The sequence below is a fragment of the Macrotis lagotis genome, chromosome 1 (genome assembly GCF_037893015.1).
Source record: "Macrotis lagotis isolate mMagLag1 chromosome 1, bilby.v1.9.chrom.fasta, whole genome shotgun sequence".
Taxonomy (NCBI): Eukaryota; Metazoa; Chordata; class Mammalia; order Peramelemorphia; family Peramelidae; genus Macrotis; species Macrotis lagotis.
The window spans coordinates 429,371,432-429,393,507 of NC_133658.1; the positions used below are offsets into that span (position 1 = coordinate 429,371,432).

The following is a 22,076-nucleotide window of genomic DNA, read 5'->3' on the forward strand; positions in this document are numbered from 1 at the left end:
TTAAAGCTTAAAAAATCCAAGCCCAGAAAGGGAAGGGCCAGGAAGTCAGTGGCAGAGGAAGGGCTAGAAATCCTCACTCCCAACCAAGGACTCCTCCTGCTGAATCTTGGTGTCTAGACAGAGGTGGGAGGTAAGTGGAAAGAATAAAATGGACATACAACCACTAAAACCAGTGATTCAAAGAGCTGTGACTGGATGAACTCCCACAGAAGTCCCCTCATGACTCAGACTCGTGCTTCTTTTGAAGTTTAATTCTCCTCCTCCTAAGCTCCCTCTTCATCTGTTTTCATATGTATCCCCTTTCTTCTCCTCTTCACCCCCTCGGCTCCCCCTGCCCCTCCCTTTTTTTTCCCAGATGAGCAGAACCAGGAAGCCTTTAGAGAAGAGGCGAGAATGATGTCAACTCCCAGTGTTTATTGTCCCCCTCCTACTACATAGCAGCCTTAGGACCACAGTTGCATTACAGTCCCCTCACCTCCACTGTGAATCACCCCCCTCAAGCCCAGTGATGACTTGTCAGCTATTTGTTTTTTTAAACAAAATATAGAATGCATTATAGATGTAGATATAGATTCTCCATACGTATGTAAAGTGCTAGAGACAACTCTGAAAAATAGTTTTCATAAAACAAGTGCTTAGTACCTGCCTCCAGCAGAAAGTTATCATGCATTCACATTGCACGCATGCATCCAACACACGTGCACGCGCGCACACACACACAAACCACACACACACACGCACGCACGCAGAAGTCCATTGCAACACTCCAGTAGCAGCTACGAGGACAGGCACCCCTAACTTTTCAACTTTAAGTCCAAGGGTTGGAGGAATGGTGGGAGAGGCAGTTCATCCAGAGCTTCAGGAAAGCGCCGGGGCGAGATGGACCTCACAAGGGCCTGCATGGCCCGGGCAAATAGGGATGGTGGGGCCAGGCCAGCGAGCCACTGGAACTTTTCCTCCCCGAGAAGGCGCTGCCAGCGGACTCGGTCACTGAGCAGCTCTCTCTGCATGGGAGATGCAGAACCTGGGGGCATGTAAAGGAAGAGCAAGTCGAGCAAGACCAGAGGATCCCCAGTGGTCGGAGCTGTGGCTGTTGTGTCCTGCCCAACCCGCCGGAGCAGCAAGTCCAAGGGAGTGTTGCCAGCACCATCACACAGTCCAGGGGAAGCACCATGGCCCAGCAATAAAAAGAGGCACTCAGGTCGGGCCAGCTCACAAGCAACGTGCAGAGAGGTCTTGCCTTCTTCCACACGGTTACATCCCCGGCGGTCTAGGTAGTGAGTACGTTCCTCATCTGGAAAGTCGCGGATGGTCCGCAAGATGTGGCGTAGGATGTGTATGCGGTTATATCGGACCGCCAAGGCCAGGTGCGGTGACGAAGACTGACAGCAACTGAAATTGCGGCTCGGTACTGCCAGAGCCCCCCGCGGGAACTTGGCCAACAGATAGTGGGCGTAGGGTTGGTGGTCATGGACCAGGGCGTATAGCATGGCCTCAGAGGGTGAGTAGGTGCTGGCCCGTCCACCTTCCTCCCAATGGAAGGCCTCAGTGGCCCGCATGTCCTCCAGAAACCACACGGGCAGCAAGTCCCTCACTGCCTGGTAAAAAGCAAAAGACGACTTCTTGCATTGCTTCTGGGACTGGGATGGCGCGTCAAGGCCACCACCCTGTCGCTTGACATCCCAGGGCATGGCTGGGGACTGGCGTCACAAAGGGAACCACAGGACGCCCACGGCATGGGGGCTGGAAGGGTGTGCACAAGCCTGGTGGAAGGAAAAGACATCTGAATCAAATAGGAGCATTGTAAAAACCTCCTCCCTTCACCCTGAAAATGGCCTTGAAGCCCAACCTATTTACTTCACATCACTTTGCTCAGAGGCAAAATGTCAAGTGTGTATGTGGTAGGATTTGAGGAATACAGAAAATAACACAACCCCCCCCCAAAAAAATATCCTTTCTGGGTCTAAATTCCACCATTGAGGTTTTATTCATATATAATATATATAGGTTCAAGCCTCACCCCCCCCCCCCTTTAAATGAATACAAAAGAGGAGTGATCCATTCAGGCCTCTTGGACAGTGAAGTAGGTCTGCATTTATCACTGAGTTAAGGCTTCTGGGAGGGCACTATATGACTTCACAAATTTGTAGCCATTCCTTCCCCTCAAAACTGACTCCTCTTGTCAATGAAAAGTACGTGCGTGGAATCATCTCCTCCTTACAATTTCCTCAAGGCTGTCTTTTCTTTCATTAGATTGTAAGGTCCTTGAAGGCAGGAACTATCTTTTGCCTCTTTCTGTCTCCCCAGTATTTAGCTCAGAAGCGGGCACAAGTAGACACTTGATAATGTTTACTGATTGACTGAAAACAGTTCCCCAAATTCCACCACCTTCAAAATGCTTTCTTTTATCAATCCAAGAAGAGATGCTTTTTCAAGCCTTATTCAATCCCGTGTTTCTCCCCCCAATAAATACAGACTACAGATTCTTTTGCTGCCTATTTCTATTGGTTCAGTGTTTTAGGACATTAAAAATGTCCATTCTTCACCATTTGTACATATTATATATACTGGAAGGCCCCTCCCCATACACTGCACAAAGACTGAAGCCAGATCTTTCTGGCTAAGGACATCCCCATGCTGAGTCATTTTGTCAAAAAAAGGAAGGGGGAAAACCTTGAATAAGCAAATATATGGCATCTACCACGTTCTACATTTAAAACAAGTATTGCAAAGAGCCACCATGACCCACCTTTTCCTTAACTAGCATCTGAACATCTCATTCTCTGGTCTACAATGGATACTGATTCACTTTGCTTTATAATCATGAAAAGAACCCTGGACTCAGAGCTGGGAGTCGGGAAGTCAGTTTCAGTATCAACCATGCCCCAACTTTACTTTGTATGTGACTCTGGTCAAGTCCTTTGCTCAACCCTGAGCCTCAGTTTCCCAACATGCAAAAATGGGAAAAAATAATCCCTATATTCCCACCCAAGTTGCTGTGGGAGGATGGAAAGTATTGAAAGGCTAGAAAGATTTACAGATTCACAGTCCAAATGTGGATTGATTAAACACTATATCTCTATGAAGATAACCTGAAATCAAAGATCAGTTTAGCTTTCTGGCTGTTAAGTGTCTATTTGACCTTACTGAATTTCCTCTTGCTCTAGACTAAGCTCCTCATTCTCACTGGTTGAGAGCTTTTTGGATCCTGTGACATTCTCCATATGAGCCAATTCTCTTGACTTTCAGTCATATATCTATAAATCGGATAAGCCTACCACACAATCTGCTTCATTCAAATCACTGATACAAATTCAGACAGCATGGGGTGTCCAGGAGAGATCACCAAGGCATTATTACACTTTAAGCCTGCTCATTTAACTAGTTGTTAATGTATTTAAATGTATACATTATCATCTATCCCACATATATTCATATCGTCCATAAGAATAAAAAGGAAAGACATGGTTCAAATCTTAATGAAATGCAGATCTGTGGAATTCCCTCTGCACTCCTAACTACCTTTGCTTTTATTATTTTTGTTCTGACCCTCTGATGGGATATTCAGACCTTATTGATTCCAAGACCAACCTCCTAGTCACTATATTATGCCTCCTTGCTATGGGTTTATTGACACATCAAAAACACTTTTAAAATTAAACAAGGTTGGTCTGGCACACCTTGTACTCTTGATCTATTTAATGCTGGTTCCCAGTAACTAGACACATGTCTCTTTTTTTTTTTGCAAGGCAAACGGGGTTAAGTTACTTGCCCAAGGCCACACAGCTAGGTAATTATTAAGTGTCTGAGACCGGATTTGAACCCAGGTACTCCTGACTCCAAGGCCGGTGCTTTATCTACTACACCACCTAGCCGCCCCTACATGTCTCCTTCTAAATGCTCATAAATCAAACTCACCTAATTTATAATTTGAAAGCACTATCTACTTGCCTTTTGTAAAAAAATAATATAATATAAAAAAACACAAACATTTTCCTTCCTATCTCCACTCCTGTAGGGTCTAACTTTCTACAGTTAAAAAAATATCAACAGTTACTCAAGAATCCTAGGATCTTAGATCTGCAGGTAAAGAGGACTCCAAAGGGCCCAACCTTCTCATATGAGAGATGAGGAAGGAGGCCTAAGTGGGTTAAGCAACTTGCCCAGGATAGCAACTTTCAGAGGTAGGATTTGAACATATTCTCCAGCTCCAGAATACAATATCCTTTCTTCCTATTGCACCATTCTTGAGTTCTCATTCAGTCTTGGTATCGTGAACTCAATTCATGACAGCTAAATAGTTTCTTTTAACATACTAGGAAGAGAAAGCACTGTAGAAATGGGAATTTAGAAGAGACCTAGATTTCAGTCTTGCCTCTGGTCATCATATCCATGGGTGACCATGGATGGAGTCAAGGTTCTTCATTCCCTGAGCCACATTTTCCTCATATGTAAAACGGGGATGACAAAACCTACTTCACAGGGCTGTTGTGAGAAACAAATGGGAATGTAAATATACTTTGCAAACCTTCAAGTACTATATAATGTTGAGGATTATTGTTACCACTACTGCTGCTTTACATATCCTAGATTACAGCTCCCTGTTGACCATTCTCAGATTCTTAGGGGAAAAAATAATCTGCTAGAGAAAAGAGAATAAAGGTGAAAGTTTTGCCTTCTCTCACCATCTATGTTCACCCCATTCACTCCTACCAGTGGTACTTTCCCTTCCTTGGGCTTTTTGCCCCAAGCATAGCTAAAAAGCCTGTCTATGATCCTTATGATTAATCAGCCTCTTCAGATCATTCTGAGGTTTAGTGTTTTTAGCCCTTCTCATTTATTAACTTTCAGGTACATCTACCCTGTCTTCCAACTTGTAAATAAGATTTTTTTTCAAAATTTTAATGATCAATGAATTTCTTATGCATCCACATCAATCTCCTTGGACAGCTTCCTCTTAACACATCACCATGCTTTTTAAGTGTCTTCAGGATTCCATTATTTAGAGTATTATTCCCTTTCCATTTGACTTCCCTGTAGAATTTTAGGCTATAGGGTAATGATAGTGGGCCTTCAAACAACAATTTTAGGCACTTTACTATACAGTATACTTCATTTAATTCTCAGAAATGCCTGGGAAGACCAGGTGGTATTATTCACATTTTAAAGATGAGAAGCTGAAGGTCTACAGAAGCAGATTGTAAACATCAGGAAAAGGAAAAGAATCCAGGGTTCTCCGGACTCTCAGACACTGCCCTTCCAGTTGAAAAACTATTTATTAAAGACCTACTATATAACAAAACAATATGCCATGAACTGTGGACACAAGGCTAAAAAATGTAATAACTATTTTCTTTAATGAGCTAACATTCTTCTGGACAGATACAACATAACATCCACACTATAAAAAAAGAGAAGGTATTTTAAGGAAGGAAAGAGCATTAATAACTGAAGAAAAGCAGGAACAGCTTCAAGAAAGTGGCTGAGAAAATCTTAAAGGAAACCAGAGATTCTAAGAAGCAGAGGTGAGAAAGAAATAGACTCTAGTCATAGACTCAGACTGTGGAAAACCAGAGGAGAAGGAGGAGGAATGCTGAATCTGGGTAACAGCTAGTTAGGATATGTTGGCTGAAATATATTGTGTGTGAAGGGAAGTACGATGAAGTAAGTTTGTAAAAAGTAGAAGGTGGGAACCAAATTATGGAGGAATCAAGTTGAGTCAACAAGAGAATAACATGGTAAGCTCTATGTCATAGGAAGATGATTTTGCCAGCCACAAATGGACTGGGGAAAGGAAAGAAATGGGAAAACCAATCAGGAGGCAAGAAAAGAATTCAAGTGGGAAGCAATAAGAGTCTGAACCATGTAGGGACTTTGTGAGTTGAAGGAATTATTTATTAAGGACAGCTCAGAGGTTATGAATCTAAGTGTTACTCTTAACAAATCTAATAGGGACATTTGAAGAAGAGAAAGGAGGGGAAAATAATCCCTGTTTTGGATATGTGAGATTTTGAGAATATAGATTACCAAGGGTAAAGTGCTGAGCTCAGAGTTAGATGTGAGTTCAAATTAGACACTTCCTAACTATGTGATCCTGGGGCAAGTCACCTAACCTATTTTGCCTTGGTTTCTTCACTTGTAAAATGAAAATGATAATAGGTCCTACCCCCCAGGGTTGTTTTAAGGATCAAATGAGATAATAATTGTAACGTGCTTAATAGGGCACTATTTTAAAGTTAACTCTTTATTGTTATCTCCTCCTCTATAAAGAACTCTTAAGATAGAAAATATTGAAGAGAAAAAAAAAAGAAAATAGATCCTTGCTGTCAAAGTTACTTTCAGAGTCACATCCTTCAATTTTGAAGGATGAAATTATTAGTAAGGCAAATCAAGAATGTATAATTTGTTCTGATTAGAGCAGAGACCAATAAGATGTCTAGGCAGTTGAGATCATCTATATTTCCTGGTCTGAGTGTCTCCCAGGGAATCTCCTGGAAGGGGCAGCAAAAATATGAAATACTGACATGGATGGGCAAAGCTAGCTCGCAGGCCTCTTGGCTGTCACTTTTTCTGTCCTTCCAAATCAATGTCACCTTCTCTAGCAGATTCAGGGACAAAGGAATCCAGAGGCCAGGTATGCTGCCCCTTCATCCTCAGCTTAGGCTAAGGAGTTTGATAGAAATGTCTGGTCTGTGATCTTCATTAACTTCTAACCAGTTTGCTAGCATTTAATAAAAAACTACCTATCGGGGCAGCTAGGTGGCGCAGTGGATAAAGCACCGGCCCTGGAGTCAGGAGTACCTGGGTTCAAATCCGGTCTCAGACACTTAATTACGTAGCTGTGTGGCCTTGCGCAAGCCACTTAACCCCATTTGCCTTGCAAAATCCTAAAAAAAAAAACCCAAAAAACTATCTAGCATCATAGCTGATCCTTCACCAGTTTTAGTGCTTTCCTCCTTCGTAATATCCTTATCCTGTTCTCTAGGCAGCTGCAGAGAACATAAAATGTCAGGGCAGAAAAGGGTCTTCAAATCAGCTGGAAGAGATCTTAGAACATAGGACAGAGAGGATAGAGCTGGAGAGAACGCTAGGATCATAATACCACAAAATGTCAGAGTTAAAAGGGTCTTATTCCAATTTCCCACACAGGTAAGAATTGTCTCTGGACCAAGAAAGATCCAGGCTCTACCTGAGGTCTGTCACCAAAGGGTGACAAGACTATCTCCCTAGGTAACCTGATACTTTGACAGATAGCTCCGATGTCACAGATTTGCAATAAGATTAAATGAAGTGTATGAATGCACATATATAAATAAAGTATGTGTGTGTAGTGTTTTGTAAACTGCAAAGTTCTTCAAAATGTTAACTACTTTCTAAAGTACCGTTTTGTTTTGTTTTTTGATTGGAACTGTGATTTCAAATTGGTATGGGGAGCTCCATGATGAAATTCTTCTGCTAATATAGATCTAAACTTAGTTGAGACATCTAGGTAGCACTGACCTTGAAGTCAGGAAGACACAATTTCAAATCCAACCTCAGATAAACTTAGTAGATGTGCAGCTTTAGGCAAATCACTTCAATACCTTCTCAAGTTTCCACACCTGTAAAATTAGACTAGGGAAACTAGGTGACATTGTGAATAGTATTGGACCTGGAGTCAGAAGACTTATCTTCCTGAGTTCAAATCTGGTCTCAGACACTTACTAGCTGTGTGACCCTGGGCAAGTCACTTATCCCTGTTTGCCTCCATTTCCTTATCTGTAAAATGAGCTGGAGAAAGAAATCACAAACTACTCCAGTATCTTTTCCAAGAAAATCCTAAATAGGGTCCCAATGGGACAAGACAACAAAAAATAACAAGAACAAATAAGACTAATAATATCACTTCCATCTCAGAATTTAGGAAAAGCATGCTAATAAGTTGTCTAGGACTGTAGGGTGGTGATTTGTCCCAGATTACCCAGTCAATACTTACCAAGAGACAAGGCTTTTAACCCAAATTATCTTAACAGTATGACGGGTTGCTTCTTAGAGAAGCATTATTATGTGTAAATACAATCTTTTAATTTTTAATTTAATCTTTTAATTTTGCACCATTACTCCTAGATTTGTCTCATGGGGCCAAAAACAGTCCAATCACTCTTGCATGGCAGCTTTTCAAATATTCAAATTCTGCTACATTTTGCCCCTACTGTTGTTGGGTTCTGTCTGCCTCTTCATGACCCCATTTGGGGTTCTTGGCAAAGATATTGGAGAAACTTGCCATTCCCTTTTCTAGTTAATTTTACAGATGAGGAAACTGAAGCAAACCAGATTAAGTGGCTTGACCAGGGTCACACAGCTATTCAGTGTCTGAGGTCAGATTTGAACCCAGAAAACCCAGAAAGATGAGTCTTCCTTTCTCCAGGCTTAGCACACTAACCACTTGGTTACCTAGCTCCCCTATGTCCCACCCACCCCACATCTTCTCTTCATTTTCTTCTCATATAAGTTGATGGTCCCCCCCCCAAAAAAAACACACACCTTTTTTTTTTAACCAATCACTCAGGCTGAGGCTAGAAAACTTGTTATCTTCAAATGAGTCAACTCCTCACTTTAACTTGCCCAACAAATCCAATCCAATGTCAGTCTTGTTCCTCCCTTTAAAACATCTTTTGTATATATCCCCTTCCCTCTATCTACATAGTCACCATACTGGTATAGACTCATACCTGGACTGTTACTACTATTACTAGCCTTCTAATTATTCTGCTTCAAGCCTCTTCCATTCTCCACTCTGTGACCAAACTGACCTTTCTAGAGCATCAGAGTGACCACCTCATTCCCCTAACTCAATAAACTGCCATGCTTCCCAACTACCTCATGAATCAAATATCAAATCTTTTCTTTGGCATTTAAAGCCCTTAACAACCTGGCCCCTTCCTACCTTTCCAATCTTCTCCTAATCCCCCTCCTTCACACTTTCCACATTCCATCTAAAATGGCCTACTGGCAGTTTCTCTATTCCCTTCTCCAAGTCTTTGCATTAACTGTCTTCTCTTGTCTGGATTGCTCTCCCCCTCCTCACCAAAATCTGGCATCCCTGGATTGCTTCAAGACTAAACTCAAATCCCTCCCTTCTGCTGGAGGCCTTTCTTTCCCAGTTTCCCTCCCTTATAGGTAAAGCCTTCTTTCTGAGAGTATTATCCTTTATATACACAGTATCTTGTGTGTACATAGGTACTGACATGTTGCCTTCCCTATTAGAACGTGAGTTTTTTGAGGGCAGGAACCAAATTTTTGCCTTCCTTGTATCTTTGGCACTTAACACAATACCTCAGCATATAAAAGAGCTTACTAGATAGTTGTTGACTGGTTTTGTTTGCCATTCCGGTTTGTTCTACATAATCTGTCTTAACATCTTTCTTTAAATGTGTTGCACAAGGGGTGGCTAGGTGCAGTGAATAGAGCACTGGCCTTGGAGTCAGGAGTACCTGGGTTCAAATCCGACCTCAGACACTTAATAATTACCTAGCTGTGTGGTCTTGGGCAAGCCACTTAACCCTTGAAAAATCTAAAAAAAAAAAATAATAAATGTGTTGCACAATATTCCCAAAAATGGTTTAAAGAGGATATTAACTAGTTCTAGTCAATGGAAACATGGAAAGAAGGAATTGAAGAGATAGAGGGCATGAAGGACACCTGGGAGGGGATGGATAAAGAAGGGTCAGGTGGAGTTGGGGAAAAACTATCAAGGAAGAATTACACTGTATGAAATGGAAAGAAAAGCTTTTTCTTTTACCTCTCTAACCAAATTGGGGGTTCTCTGAGGGCAGGAGGGCAAGGGAGCCAAGTTTAACTTAAATTCAGTTTCCCTCTTCCAAATCTATCCAACACTCCAGCATTACTTCTTTCCTTAAGATATCATTTAGGGGGTGGCTAGGTGGTGCAGTGGATAGAATGCTGGCCCTGGAGTCAGGAGTACCTGAGTTCAAATCTGGCCTCAGACACTTAATAATTACCTATCCCTGTAGCCTTGGGCAAGCCACTTAACCCCACTGCCTTGCAAAAACCTAAAAAAAAAAATTGTCGTTTAGAATGTGATATTCCCCTGCTCCAGAATTTTCCAAAGTTCCCTATTTCATACCATGGGCAATCCAATGATTGATAAGAGTTGAAATGCATCTTGGAAATCATCTTAATGTGACCTTTCTCATTTTAAAAATAAGGAAAAGGGGGCACAGAGGAGTTAAAACTGATTTGCCCAAGATCACACTGGTATTAAGTAAAGAACAGAACTTGAACTCAAGATTTGGGAGCCCAAAGAAAGGGTTAAGAGTCCTGGCGCAATGTTCTTCCTATGTGGAATACCCCCTCCTCTCCCTTTTAATCCTACCTTGAGTTTAAGACCCAACTCAAGTCCTACATTATCCAGGAACCTACACTCTTCTGTTTTCTGGTACATTTAAAAGTTGGGAGTTTTTGTGGTTTTGTTTTTTTGTACCACCTAGTCTAGCAATTAATTGGTATCTAGTCAAACCCTATTTCCCAGGTCACACTGAGGGTTTCAGGACAGCACCAGCCTGGTTTGCTGCTTCTACTTTAACATGAACTCAGCATTCTTTGGAGCATCTACTGTGTTGCCATGTCTTAAACCTCGCCATAGTTTCAGCCCTGACCATCCTGCTGTATCTTAACTCTGACAAGGGATTTTTTGTTTTTTTAGGTTTTTGCAAGGCAATGGGGTTCAGTGGCTTGCCCAAGGCCACACGGCTAGGTCATTATGAAGCGTCTGAGGCCGGATTTGAACTCAGGTCCTCCTGACTCCAGGGCCGGCGCTCTATGCACTTTGCAGCTAGGTGCCCCTCTGCCGGGGCATTCTGTAGCGGTGTGCGCGGGTCGGGCTGCTTCAGGGCGGCCGGGGCTCGTTACAAGTGCTCTAGCGGCCGTGTGTCCACCTGAAAGGACGCTCTGCGTCCGTGCCTGCTCCATGAGAACCGCACATGCTGCTGCGCTGCTACAGATGTATTTGCTGTAGCCACTACATAGACATATACATGTGCTTTAAGTGTTTTTCCAAATATTAAGTTTTCTTAGTGTTATGGCATTCCCAAGAAGGAAATTCCCTCCAGCAACACTGCATCAACCATTACTTTGCAATGTAAACATGTGGGAGCCCGGGGGCCAAGGGGGTAAGTGACTCGCGTAGGGTCACACAGCCGCCGCGTTTCTGGGGCAGACTGGGCTCCGGTCCTGCCCACACCAGAGCTGGCGCGCACTTCCCGGCGCCACGCGCACTTCCCGGCGCCACGCGCACTTCCCGGCGCCACGCGCACTTCCCGGCGCCACGCGCACTTCCCGGCGCCACGCGCACTTCCCGGCGCCACGCGCACTTCCCGGCGCCACGCGCACTTCCCGGCGCCACGCGCACTTCCCGGCGCCACGCGCACTTCCCGGCGCCACGCGCACTTCCCGGCGCCACGCGCACTTCCCGGCGCCACGCGCACTTCCCGGCGCCACGCGCACTTCCCGGCGCCACGCGCACTTCCCGGCGCCACGCGCACTTCCCGCCGCGCGCACACGCACCCTCCCAGTGCTGCGCTACAGGCCGTGCACGTGGCCCCATGCACACTGGCCCGGCGCTATGCCGGGGCGCCCCGGGCTGGGCGCCTCCTCCGGCGCTGCCCCAGGCTGGGGGCGCGGCCGCGCTTCACCTGCGCTCCCCCGCGGGGGCTCCGCCCGCCCCCGGCCCCCTCTGCCCACCGGCCGCGGGCCGCCCTCCCCCGGCCTCCCTCTGCAGCGCGGGCTCCGGCGGCCCGGGCCCCCCAAGCTTCCTCCGGCGGGGGCCGGGGCGGGGGCCGCCGCGGGGGGCCCTGCGCCCGGGGGCTCCGTACTCACGGCGATGCTGGAAGCGGCGGCGGCGTCCTCCCTTCCCGGCCGGGCCGGGCCCCGGCGCCTCCCCGCGCCTCCGCAGCCGGCTCCGGCCGGGCCCGGCACGCAGGGACGGCCGCCTCGCCGCGGCCGCGCTCACCGCCCGGCGCACTGCAGCCCCGGGGGGAGGTCGGGGCCCCGGAACCGTCCGGCGCCCGCTGATTGGGCCTCGCCGGGGACCCTCTCGGCCGCCCATTGGCCGCGGCCCCGGGGACGGGGCCCTGCACCACTGCGTGCGTCACAGGGCGCGGGGCGTGGGTGGGGGCAGAGCCGCGCGCGGGGCGGAACCGGGGGCAGGAAAAGTTCGGCCCAACTCGCGGGGCGCCCGGGAGGGCCCAGCCGCCGGCCCGCGGCCCGGGGGGTGCGCCGATGCGGGGAGGGGGGCGACCTGCCGAGACCCCCCCCCGGGCCGCGGGCCTGCCCAGGCCCCGCCCCCAGCGGGTGGGGGAGGGGCCCTGGGTGCCCCCCCCGGCACGCAGGGGCTCGGCCCCCCCAGCTTGTCCCGGAAGGCGAAACTGGGAGCTCCGAGAGGGGCTGGGCCGGGGCTGCCGCCTCCCCGCCGCCAGGCGTGCGACGGCAAACTGGCTCTGTAGCTGGCTGTCTGTCCCTATGTCCGTGTGTCCGTCCCTGTCCGTCTCTGTCTCTATGTCTCTATATCTGTATCAGTCTCTGTCTCTCTATATATACCTATATCTGTGTCTCTCTCTCTGTGTCCCAGTCTGTCTCTCTGTCTCTCTCTGTCTCTCTCTCCACATATATATATATATATGTGTATATATATATATACACACACACACACACACATATATATATATATATCTTTATCTCAGTCCATCTCTGTGGCTCTGTCTCTGTGTCTGTTTCTCTCTCTCTCTCTCTCTCTCTCTGTATATATATATATATATAATCTGTATCTATCTCTATCTCTCTCTGTCTATCTGTCTCAGTCTGTCTGTCTCTGTGGCTCAGTGTCTGTGTCTGTCTCTCTCACTGATCTATGTCCTTTTGTCACTCTAGCTCTCCTCCTTTCTCTGTCTCTCTTTGCCTCTCTTTCTGTTTCTGTCCTCATCTGTCTCTGTCCTGCCTCCATCTTTATTTCTCCCTCTATCTCTTTGTTTTTCTCTGTCTCCCTTTGTCCCTGTCTCTGTCTGTCTGTCTGTCTGTCTGTCTCTCTCTCTCTCTCTCTCTCTCTCTCTCTCTCTCTATATATATATATATATATATATATATATATATATATCTGTGTCTCAGTCTCTGTCTCTGTGACTGTCTCTGTCTCTCTATATACATCTGTGTCTCAGTCTCTGTCTCTCTATATCTGAGGTCTCAGTCTCTGTGTCTCTGTCTCTGTGTCTCTTTTAAACAGGGAATGTGTATTCTTCCCGGTTTAGGGAGCATGTTTTCTTCCTAGGGGTTCACATACCCCAGGCCTTGCAGTCAGGGTGCAGTGAACTGGACATGTAGTGACCCAGGCATATCGAGTTCTGGAGCTGCCACCGGCTAATCTGCAGCCTTGGACAAGCCCTCTCTTTTCTCTGGGTCTCAGATTTCTCTGTAAAAGAAGGGGTTTGACCCAGACAATTTCTTTGGTTTCTTTACAAGGGCAGCATCTGAGTTCTTGGGGGTTTGCCCCGGGAGGGGGAGAGTTGTCCTTCCAGATCTGCCACTGCATGGTTCTAAGCTTGACCTGGATTTCTCTCCTTGTGATCTGGCTTGAAAAAGGAGGGGGAAGGAGAGTTGAAAGTAGTTGTTTGCCTGGTGACCAGGGAGTGAGTGGCAGAGTAGAAATGGTGAAAGAGGAGGGCCGATACATAATAGAACTGGTGGAAAGGATCCTCTCTCCTGGAAGACTTGGACGTCATTAAGCACCGTGAAATTAGTGGGTAATTATAAAACCATTAATTCTCCAGCTTATACAAAGGCAAAAATAAACATCTCTGTTTTCCCTATTCCTGAGGAGAAGGGAAATGTACACAAACACAAATATAAATAGCAGGTAATTTAGGGGGAGGCACTAGCCACTGAAGGTGAGAAAGACCCCAGGATCAAAAAAATGAGAAGATTGAGCTGAGACAAGTGACACAAATTCCAGCCTTTAGCCTAGCTAGGTATCTGACTTTTTCCTGGTCGAAGTCCCCTCTCCGTGCCCCCCACCTTGTACCCCCAGTAGAATGCTTGAACTTCGAGAGTCCCTAGTGAGCAGTGAAGTGACCCTGCTTCCCCCCTCCAGGCTGCTTTCTTGAATGGGCAATTAACATTCTCCCCTCAACACCCCACCCCCACCCTCACTAATTCTCTAAGATGTTTTTAGTCCTTAAACTTTTCCTGCTAGTTAATGAAGAAAGAGTAAAGGTGGAATAGAAATATGGTTGAACCCTCCTGGAGTTGAACCAAATCTCAGGAGAACCAACATTTTCATCCCACTGGTCAAAGTCAACCAGAAAAGCTGAATCCTGAGGTCCAAGATTTTTTAAAATGGGATTCACACTATATCCCTCCTCTGTTTAATGAGACTTCCCATAATTAATACTATCCACCTAATTAATAAGCCTGATGACTGTGATTCAGGAAGCATTCAGGTCGAGTCAAATTATGGTTCCAAAGGGGAGAAAAATCTCAGCAAACCCTGAACTTTATCATCATGGTAAGTCCAATAATTAAAGTGAAGGAGTTCTAGGGTAAAGGCAAAGAATTAACTCAACCAGGGCAACCTTTCAGAAGATCTAACCAATCTTTTCAGACTGGCTGCCATGGGGAGGGAAGGAGGAGCATGTCTGTGGGATCTGTGTGGGGGTCTGTGATGTTTCAAAAGGCTCCTACTATTGTCAAATAAAAAAAGCTCTGAACTTGGCATCAGAAGCCCAGAGTTTGATTCTTGGTTTAACAGTAAACTATTCGATTTAGGTTGTCTCATTGCCTCTGTCTCAATTTTCCCATCCATAAAATAGGGATAATAAATACACCATCTCCCTCACAGGGTTGTTGAGAACTTTAGAATCATGGACTCCTATAGAACAAATTGATTCCATGTGAATTTTTCAAGTTTGTGCTGTGTACTAGGTGCTTAACATGGTTAATGCTAGGGATACAAAATCAAACAAGTCAGTACCTGCCCTCAAGGAGCTTATAAGAGATATTAAATATTGTTCAGTCCAACATCTTCATTTTATAAAGTTTTTCCTCTTAATCATAATTCTCCTTCCTATTCTATTTATGAGTAGATGTTCTCAAACCTGCCTTCCACCTCTAAAGTCTATGTGTCCTAAGATCTTTGCTTGTGTACAAATTATCTTTGGTCAACTGAAGCACACAGTAGAAGAAGGGGAAGGGAAAAACATTAAGTGCCAAATATTAACTAATGACAAAATTAATAGATGAGGGGGTGGGGGTGAGGTGGGAGAGTGTATCTTCTACTTTCTGGAAGTCTTCTGCAAAGGGCAAACTATAGCACCCTTCAATAAACAATTGTTGAGGCCTACTGCCTGCAAGGCCCCTGGGCTAGATAAACATAGCTATGGGAAGTCTAATTTTTGGAAGACAGACCTAGCTGATAGGGGCATTTAAATTTTAATAAGGGGTTTTTGTACATGTTCCAAAAAGTCTAATTGCTCCTTGGGAGTTGGGAGACCTAGAACTTTGGCACCCATTTCTGGAGGTATGGATGGATAAATTCTGTCATTCCTCATTCCTCCATTCCTTCAAGCCTCCTCCTGCCCCCATGGCCCTCAGTCTGGGCTAGATAGATTAACTAATCTTTAAAGCCCCTTTCAGCTCTGATAGTCAAGATCCCATGAGTCTTTTTATATAAAAATGTATTTTCCTATGTTTTGATTTTGTTACCTATTTCCATTTTATCCTCCTACCTCCTCCTAGAGAGCTTCTCCCTTATAATGAATTTTAAAAAGAGAGGGGAAATATTAAAAAGTAATCAATATATTGAAAAAGTTGACATTCTATGCAGTATTCCACATCCACAATCAGGACTATTATTTACTTTGTCCAGCATTGTTTTTCCTACCTCACAACATCCTCTGGTTCCATGAATAGACACTTGTTAGACCAATTCACAGAAGTGTCTAAACCCTGCTCTCCAGTATGTTATTTAAAAGAGTAATCCTCCTTGCTTTCTTTGATAACTTAGATTTTATTGTCCATGCTTGGTCCACTTGACTACTACTTTAAAAACAATCAAAGCCAAATAGGGTTTGCACTAAATTGCTTTTGGATAGCACAGATCTCTAGGCTTTCAAAATCTGTAATTGGAACACAACTGGAGAAGTATCAGGATTTAAAAGAATAAATTCATCAGCCAATGATCAGGTATGGTTTATTACCTGAAAAAATCTCAGATTTTGGATAAGACAATGTTTTGGGATTCACACTGAGCTTTCAGTTTTCACTAGGCAGGTTGTTCAGCAGAAACAGTGTTTCACTGTATAACTTGGAATCAGGAAGATTGTGTTCAAATCAGCCTCAGACGCTTAACCAGCTGAGTACCTAGACAAGTCACTAAAACTCTTTCAGTTTCTTCAATTGTAAAATGGAGATAATAGCACCTACATTTGTTATGAAGATCAAAGGAGCTATTTGTAAGGTGCCTAACAGATAAGGGCTTAATAAACTATTATTCCTTTCTCCCACCTTTCACTAAAATTTCCACATCTATTTTTTTTAGTATTTATATCTAATCATGTGTCCTCCATCCTATTTTATCTTTAGACAGTTGAATTTTTGAACCCAACTGAAGGACTTTATGAGGCAGCTAGGTGGTACCAGGCCTGGTCTTTGTGATTTCAAATCTGGCCCCAGACACTTATCATCACTGTACATCTCTGGATAAGTCACTTAACCCTGATGCTTCAGTTTTCTCATCTGGTAAAATGAGCCGGAGAAAATGGCTAATCACTTAAATATCTTTGCCATGAAAATCCCAAATGGGATAATAAAGAGTCATATATGACAAACAACAGCAAAGTAGGGTTTCATATTTAGTTTTTAAAAATTTTAGTTTATGGGATTAAACCCATTTTTCTAACCTAGCAAGATCTTTTGTGGATTCTGATTGTCATCAGAAATACGTTGGTCATCCTAGCTTTGTCATCTACATATTTGTGTCATCTACATATTTGATGATTCTGTCTTCCTTTGCCTTCATATCACCTATAACAATTTTTAGGAAGGCAGGGACAAGGCTAGTTGCCTGAGACACTTTTCTAGAGACTTTCCAGGTCCAATTTTTTTTTATTTGAATTTTATTTTCAGTTCCATATTCTGCTCTCCCTGGAATCCAGTTTAAGAGACATTTATTTTGTACATGCTATGTGCAAAGTACTGGTAGATAGAAAGGCAAATTTTAGGCTGGGCTGGGCTGGGCTAGGTAAGATAAGAATTTAGTATGTTTTGATGTCAGTCTCCCTGGAGGGCCAATTCTAGTGCTTTACCCTAAGAGAGAGAAATCTACCTGTATGTTTAACCTCTTTCCCTCTTGCATTTTAAATCACATTACCTGCCTTGCAGTGGAAAATAGTTTTTACCCATGAAAGTTGTTGCCCAATTGTTTCTCCCTCTCCTAACTTCAACCTCTCTCAACTTTTCTCAAAGGCTTTAATTCTCTTATATAAATGCACCCCACAACCAGAAAGACCATTCTGACTCCTCCCCACCCTCACCCCCTTCTTTCTCCTTCATAATTTACTGAATTTTTGTAGTGAATAAGGTAGAATCAACCTACCTGTATGAGTAACTCAAACAGGACTCACCCCTGAGTTCAGCTATACAAGGTCCAGTTCTCCTCTGATCTTGATTTTGAAGGTCAGGCAGAACTAGGGACTAGACATCTGCCCAAGTCTATATTTACCACCTCCCCCACTTTCCACCACTTGCTCTGCGTTTGATAATCAACTCGACATTAACCTTTGCTACTGTGAAAGTGTGATAATCTACTGCTCTATGGTTTTACCCAGAATACCTCAGAGTCTGATGAGTAGGCTTCCTCGGCCACAGTTCTCTGACCATCACTCCCTGTTTCGTCCTTCAAATCCATGCCTGCCCCATTCTGTAATGTCTTAACCCATTACATTTCCATTATGATCTCTGGAACCCTTCTATATTGTTTAATAAACTGCCCTTCATTTTAGGCCTATGTTCCTCCATCCCCTCCCCCCCCATTTTGTTTATGCTAAAGGATATCAGGAAGCCAGTTAACTTGTATGTTCAGACACTTACTGTGTGACCCTGGGCAAGTCATTTAACCTTGATTGCCTTGCATAAAAGAAAAAGAGATAACAAGAGTGCACTGAACATGAGCTCTTTGGGAAACCTTGCCCTCGACACTAGAAGGTCAGGGACAGGGAAGAGGAATGAGATAGAGAGAAGGAGAAAGGGGAGATCATACAAAGTTTTCCTTGATGCTGGGTGCTTATAGCTCAGTTGAGCTGACCCCATAGGACTAAAGGAACTGCATCCTACAATGACTTACCAAATACAGGAGGACTGATTTTGGAGTCAGAGGCTGTGAATTGAATTCAAGTTCTTCTATTTTCTGCTATTACTTGGATGACCTTGGAGGTAAATTAAAGATGATAAAACAGAGGGGGAAAAAAACTCTCTTGGTCTCAGTTTTCTTCTATAAAATGAAGAGACTGGACTAAATCATTTCTAGAGCCTCTTTCAGTGCTAAATTTTATGATTTTATGTTCCTATGTAAGTAGGGGCAGCTAGGTGACTCAGTGGCTAGAATACCAGGCCTGGAGTCAGGAAGATACATTTTCCAGAATTTAAAGCTAACCTCAGACATTTACTAGCTATATGACCCTTGGCAAGTCACTTTAACCCTGTATACCTCAGTTTCCTCATCCACAGACTAAGCTGGAGGAAGAAATGGTAATCCTTGCCATCTTAGTCAAGAAAATTCTAAGCAGGCTCTCAGAGTCATGAAGACTGAAAACAATTTGTGAGCCTCTTATGAGGACTTGGAGGAAAAGGGTATCAGCATGGGGTGAGGTGTTTAGGGAGACTTCCTGGAGGAGATGTTTTGCTATGGATCTTGAAATCTCTAGGGAGGGGCAGAGGACTTCATGTCCAAGAAAAGAATGCTGGCAAATAACACAGTCTCCTCCCTTTCCATTTCTGACTCACTTCCACTCCCCTTTGTATCTGATATCCAAGATTCAGGCATTAGCATTTCTCTCAAACACTCTGCTGGTCCGTGAATTCCGAGGAGGAATGAGTATGTAGAAGACCTGGTCACTGATTGGCACTCCACAGGCAAACATTTCCCTGAACTAGGACAGAAAGTCTGGTTCAGCTCCTGGCTCTGCACTGAACTATATGACCTTGGGTCAGGTAGAAATCATAAACCACAGAAAGCTGGACTTGAAAGGAGCCTTTGAGTAACAGCTCATAGAATATCTGAATTGAAAAGGACATTGGAATCAAAGTACAGAACATCAGCTGGAAGAGCCTTTGGAACCAGAGAAGGCAAAACCTAGAAAGAGCATCCAATTCAATCTCATCAAATCACAGAGATGATAGCTGCAGCTCTCCAAAATGGAGGTGTGATGAATGGAAGTGATGCTGGACCACCTCTTTTTACAGTTTTCAAAAGTGGTTTTCCATTCATTCTCTTATTTGATCTTGAGTGGGAAAGAGGCAGGTTAAGGCTTATTACGATCATCCCTGTTTTACCAAAAGTGAGACCCAAAGAGGAGAATTCTTTCAGTTCAGTGTATAAAAGTAAAAAAAAAATGCCTAAGAATTTTTCATGTTCCATAGTGGAATAGAGATAGTAAGTTTCCTATCAAAGATTTCAAGTAGAGGTTACATAACTCGTTGAGGATTTAAAGGGATTTTATGCTTGGATAGGAATTTTAACTACGCTAATGCCTTCCAATTCTGAAATCCTGTGATTGTGTGTGAATAATTTGCCCAATGTGGGAAAAAAATCCATATTCTACATTTTGAATAGCTAGATGGCACATTGGATAGAGTACTGGACCTGAAGTGTGAGCCTGGGCAAATCACCTAACCCTGTTTGCCTCAGTTTTCCCATTGGTGAAATGAGCTGGGGAAGGAGATGGTAAACCATTTCAGCATCTCTGCCAAGAAAACCTCAAATGTGGTCTTGAAGAATAGAATGTGATGGAACAACACCAATATATTTTGGGCATAATCCTAACAGAGGCAACTTTATTAATGAAATACTAATTCAAGGTATCTCTGCTTAGGGAAAAAATTTACAAAGGAATGGAAATTCATCCTATCTGTTAAAATCTCTTGATTCCTTTCCAGATTTCTTCCTCTCTCCTCCTTGTCCCCTACACATACCAGGCCATTGAATGACACTAAACTTCTTGATGTTCTTCAAACAAAACACTCTATCTGACTTTAGGCATTTTCACTGGCTGACCCCTAGATCTGAAATTTTCTCCTTCATTTCTGTGTCTTTGGTTTCCCTCAATTTCTTTAAGTCCCAGCTGAAATCCTACCTCCTGATTCCACCTTAATTTCTTTCCTCTGTTGATTATCTTCAGATTATCCTTCCTACATCTTTCCTACATCTTCCTATATCCTTCCTATATCTAATTGTTATCAGTGGACTATGGCTGCCTTGAGAGCAGGGATCATTCCTTTTTTTTTTCTGTGTATCCCCAAGGGTTTGTAAGGTTTATAAGGTTTGTTGTTGTTGTTCATTCATTTCAGTCATGTCCCACTCTTTGTGATTCCATTTGAGATTTTCTTGGCAAGGTTACTAGAGTTGTTTGCTATTTCCTTCTGCAGCTCATTTTACAGATAAGAAAACTGAGGTAAAGAGGGTTAGATGACTTGCTCAAGATCACACAGCAGAGATCTTCCTCCAGGCCCAGGGCTCTATCCATCATATTATCTAGCTGCCCCCCCCCCCCATACTGACTAAACTTTAAGGGTTCTATAGTGCCCTTCTTCTGCCACCTTCATGACCATTGGAAAAAATTATTCTTATCCTCTCATTCCACCAGGGGAAATCTTCACATGCTTGGGGTAGGCATCACCCTAACTCACTGATGGACTTGAGGCCTCTTGGTTATACTGAACCTAGTTTAGCTTATCTGCCCAGATGGTTTTACTGGAATATGACCATTATACATACTACAACTTCTTTGAGGCTTTGAGTGAATTGGGTCAACCAGGTGGATACCAGGTGGGTGAGCAGCCCTGGAAAGGACTTGGCAAGCCTTCACACCAAGGTACTAATCCTCCTTGAATACCCTATATATCCCTATAATATGTATCTATATCTATATTATTACATGTACATATATGTATATAATGTATAACCTAAAGAGGGATTTGCAAAAATGAATTCATGATAGTTCATTTAGAATACTTCTGTTTAAAGGTCACATTGTGAATCAGTGACAAAACTGGGCCTACCACTCAGATCTCTTGCCAATATGTTTTTTAATAAACTGGTCTCCACCCATACCCGAGTCCTTCTTTTTTCTTTTCCTTCTGGTCTTTAAGTCCCACTTAATGGCAAGAAGATTGGGCCTTAGAAGATTACAAGAGCCTAAATTTCAAAGAAGAGATTCTTGGAGACCATCTAGTCCCTTCATTTTACAGAAACAGAAATAGAATTCCAGAGAAGTTGTAACAAGGCTATCTATCAGGGGTAGACAGTACTCTGAAGTACAATGTTGTGATTCTGTTGTCTTTTCTGTGTGTGCACATGTGACTCCTGATTGAGCTACTTCTGAGACAGTGATGATGGCTATGCCAAGTATAAAGGAAATATGAGTTCAAATAGTTTTAGGACTTCAAGAGAGGTATTGGAGAGAGGGAAGTATGAACTTTAGAACAGGAGACAAGAAATCTCCATGAAACTACATAGTCTCAAAAATGAACTTGATTCCCAGGTCTTCTAACCTAGAGAGCCCATTTATTCAAAATTATTCTATTGTCTACTCTATTATGTATATTTTCTCCAGTTTTTCTGTTAACTGTTTATTTTGATAAAGAAGCTAACTAGGGGCGGCTAGGTGGCCCAGTGGATAAAGCAGGAGTACCAGGAGTACCTGGGTTCAAATCCGATTTCAGACACTTAATAATTACCTAGCTGTGTGGCCTTGGGCAAGCCTCTTAACCCCATTTGCCTTGCAAAAAAAAAAAAACAACTAAAAAAAAAAGAA

The 22,076-nt window shown here is 43.8% G+C and overlaps 1 protein-coding gene across 4 annotated transcripts in view; it reads right to left on the bottom strand.

Moving 5' to 3' along the window:
* Window positions 1-394: 394 nt before the first annotated feature.
* The window catches only part of ANKRD9 (ankyrin repeat domain 9), a 79,871-nt gene continuing 58,189 nt past the window's right edge, over window positions 395-22,076 (bottom strand). Inside the window, exons 2-3 of one of the 4 annotated variants that reach the window (XM_074213150.1) lie at window positions 18,389-18,470; window positions 395-1,763 (exon numbers count right to left, since the gene is read on the bottom strand). In XM_074213150.1, the coding sequence (XP_074069251.1) occupies window positions 795-1,691 (897 nt within the window). In that variant the 5' untranslated portion in view covers window positions 1,692-1,763; window positions 18,389-18,470 and the 3' untranslated portion in view covers window positions 395-794. Of the gene's footprint in view, window positions 1,764-11,877; window positions 12,011-17,641; window positions 17,738-18,388; window positions 18,471-22,076 lie in introns of those variants that run through there. The other 3 variants (XM_074213149.1, XM_074213147.1, XM_074213148.1) reach the window with 3 other exon arrangements.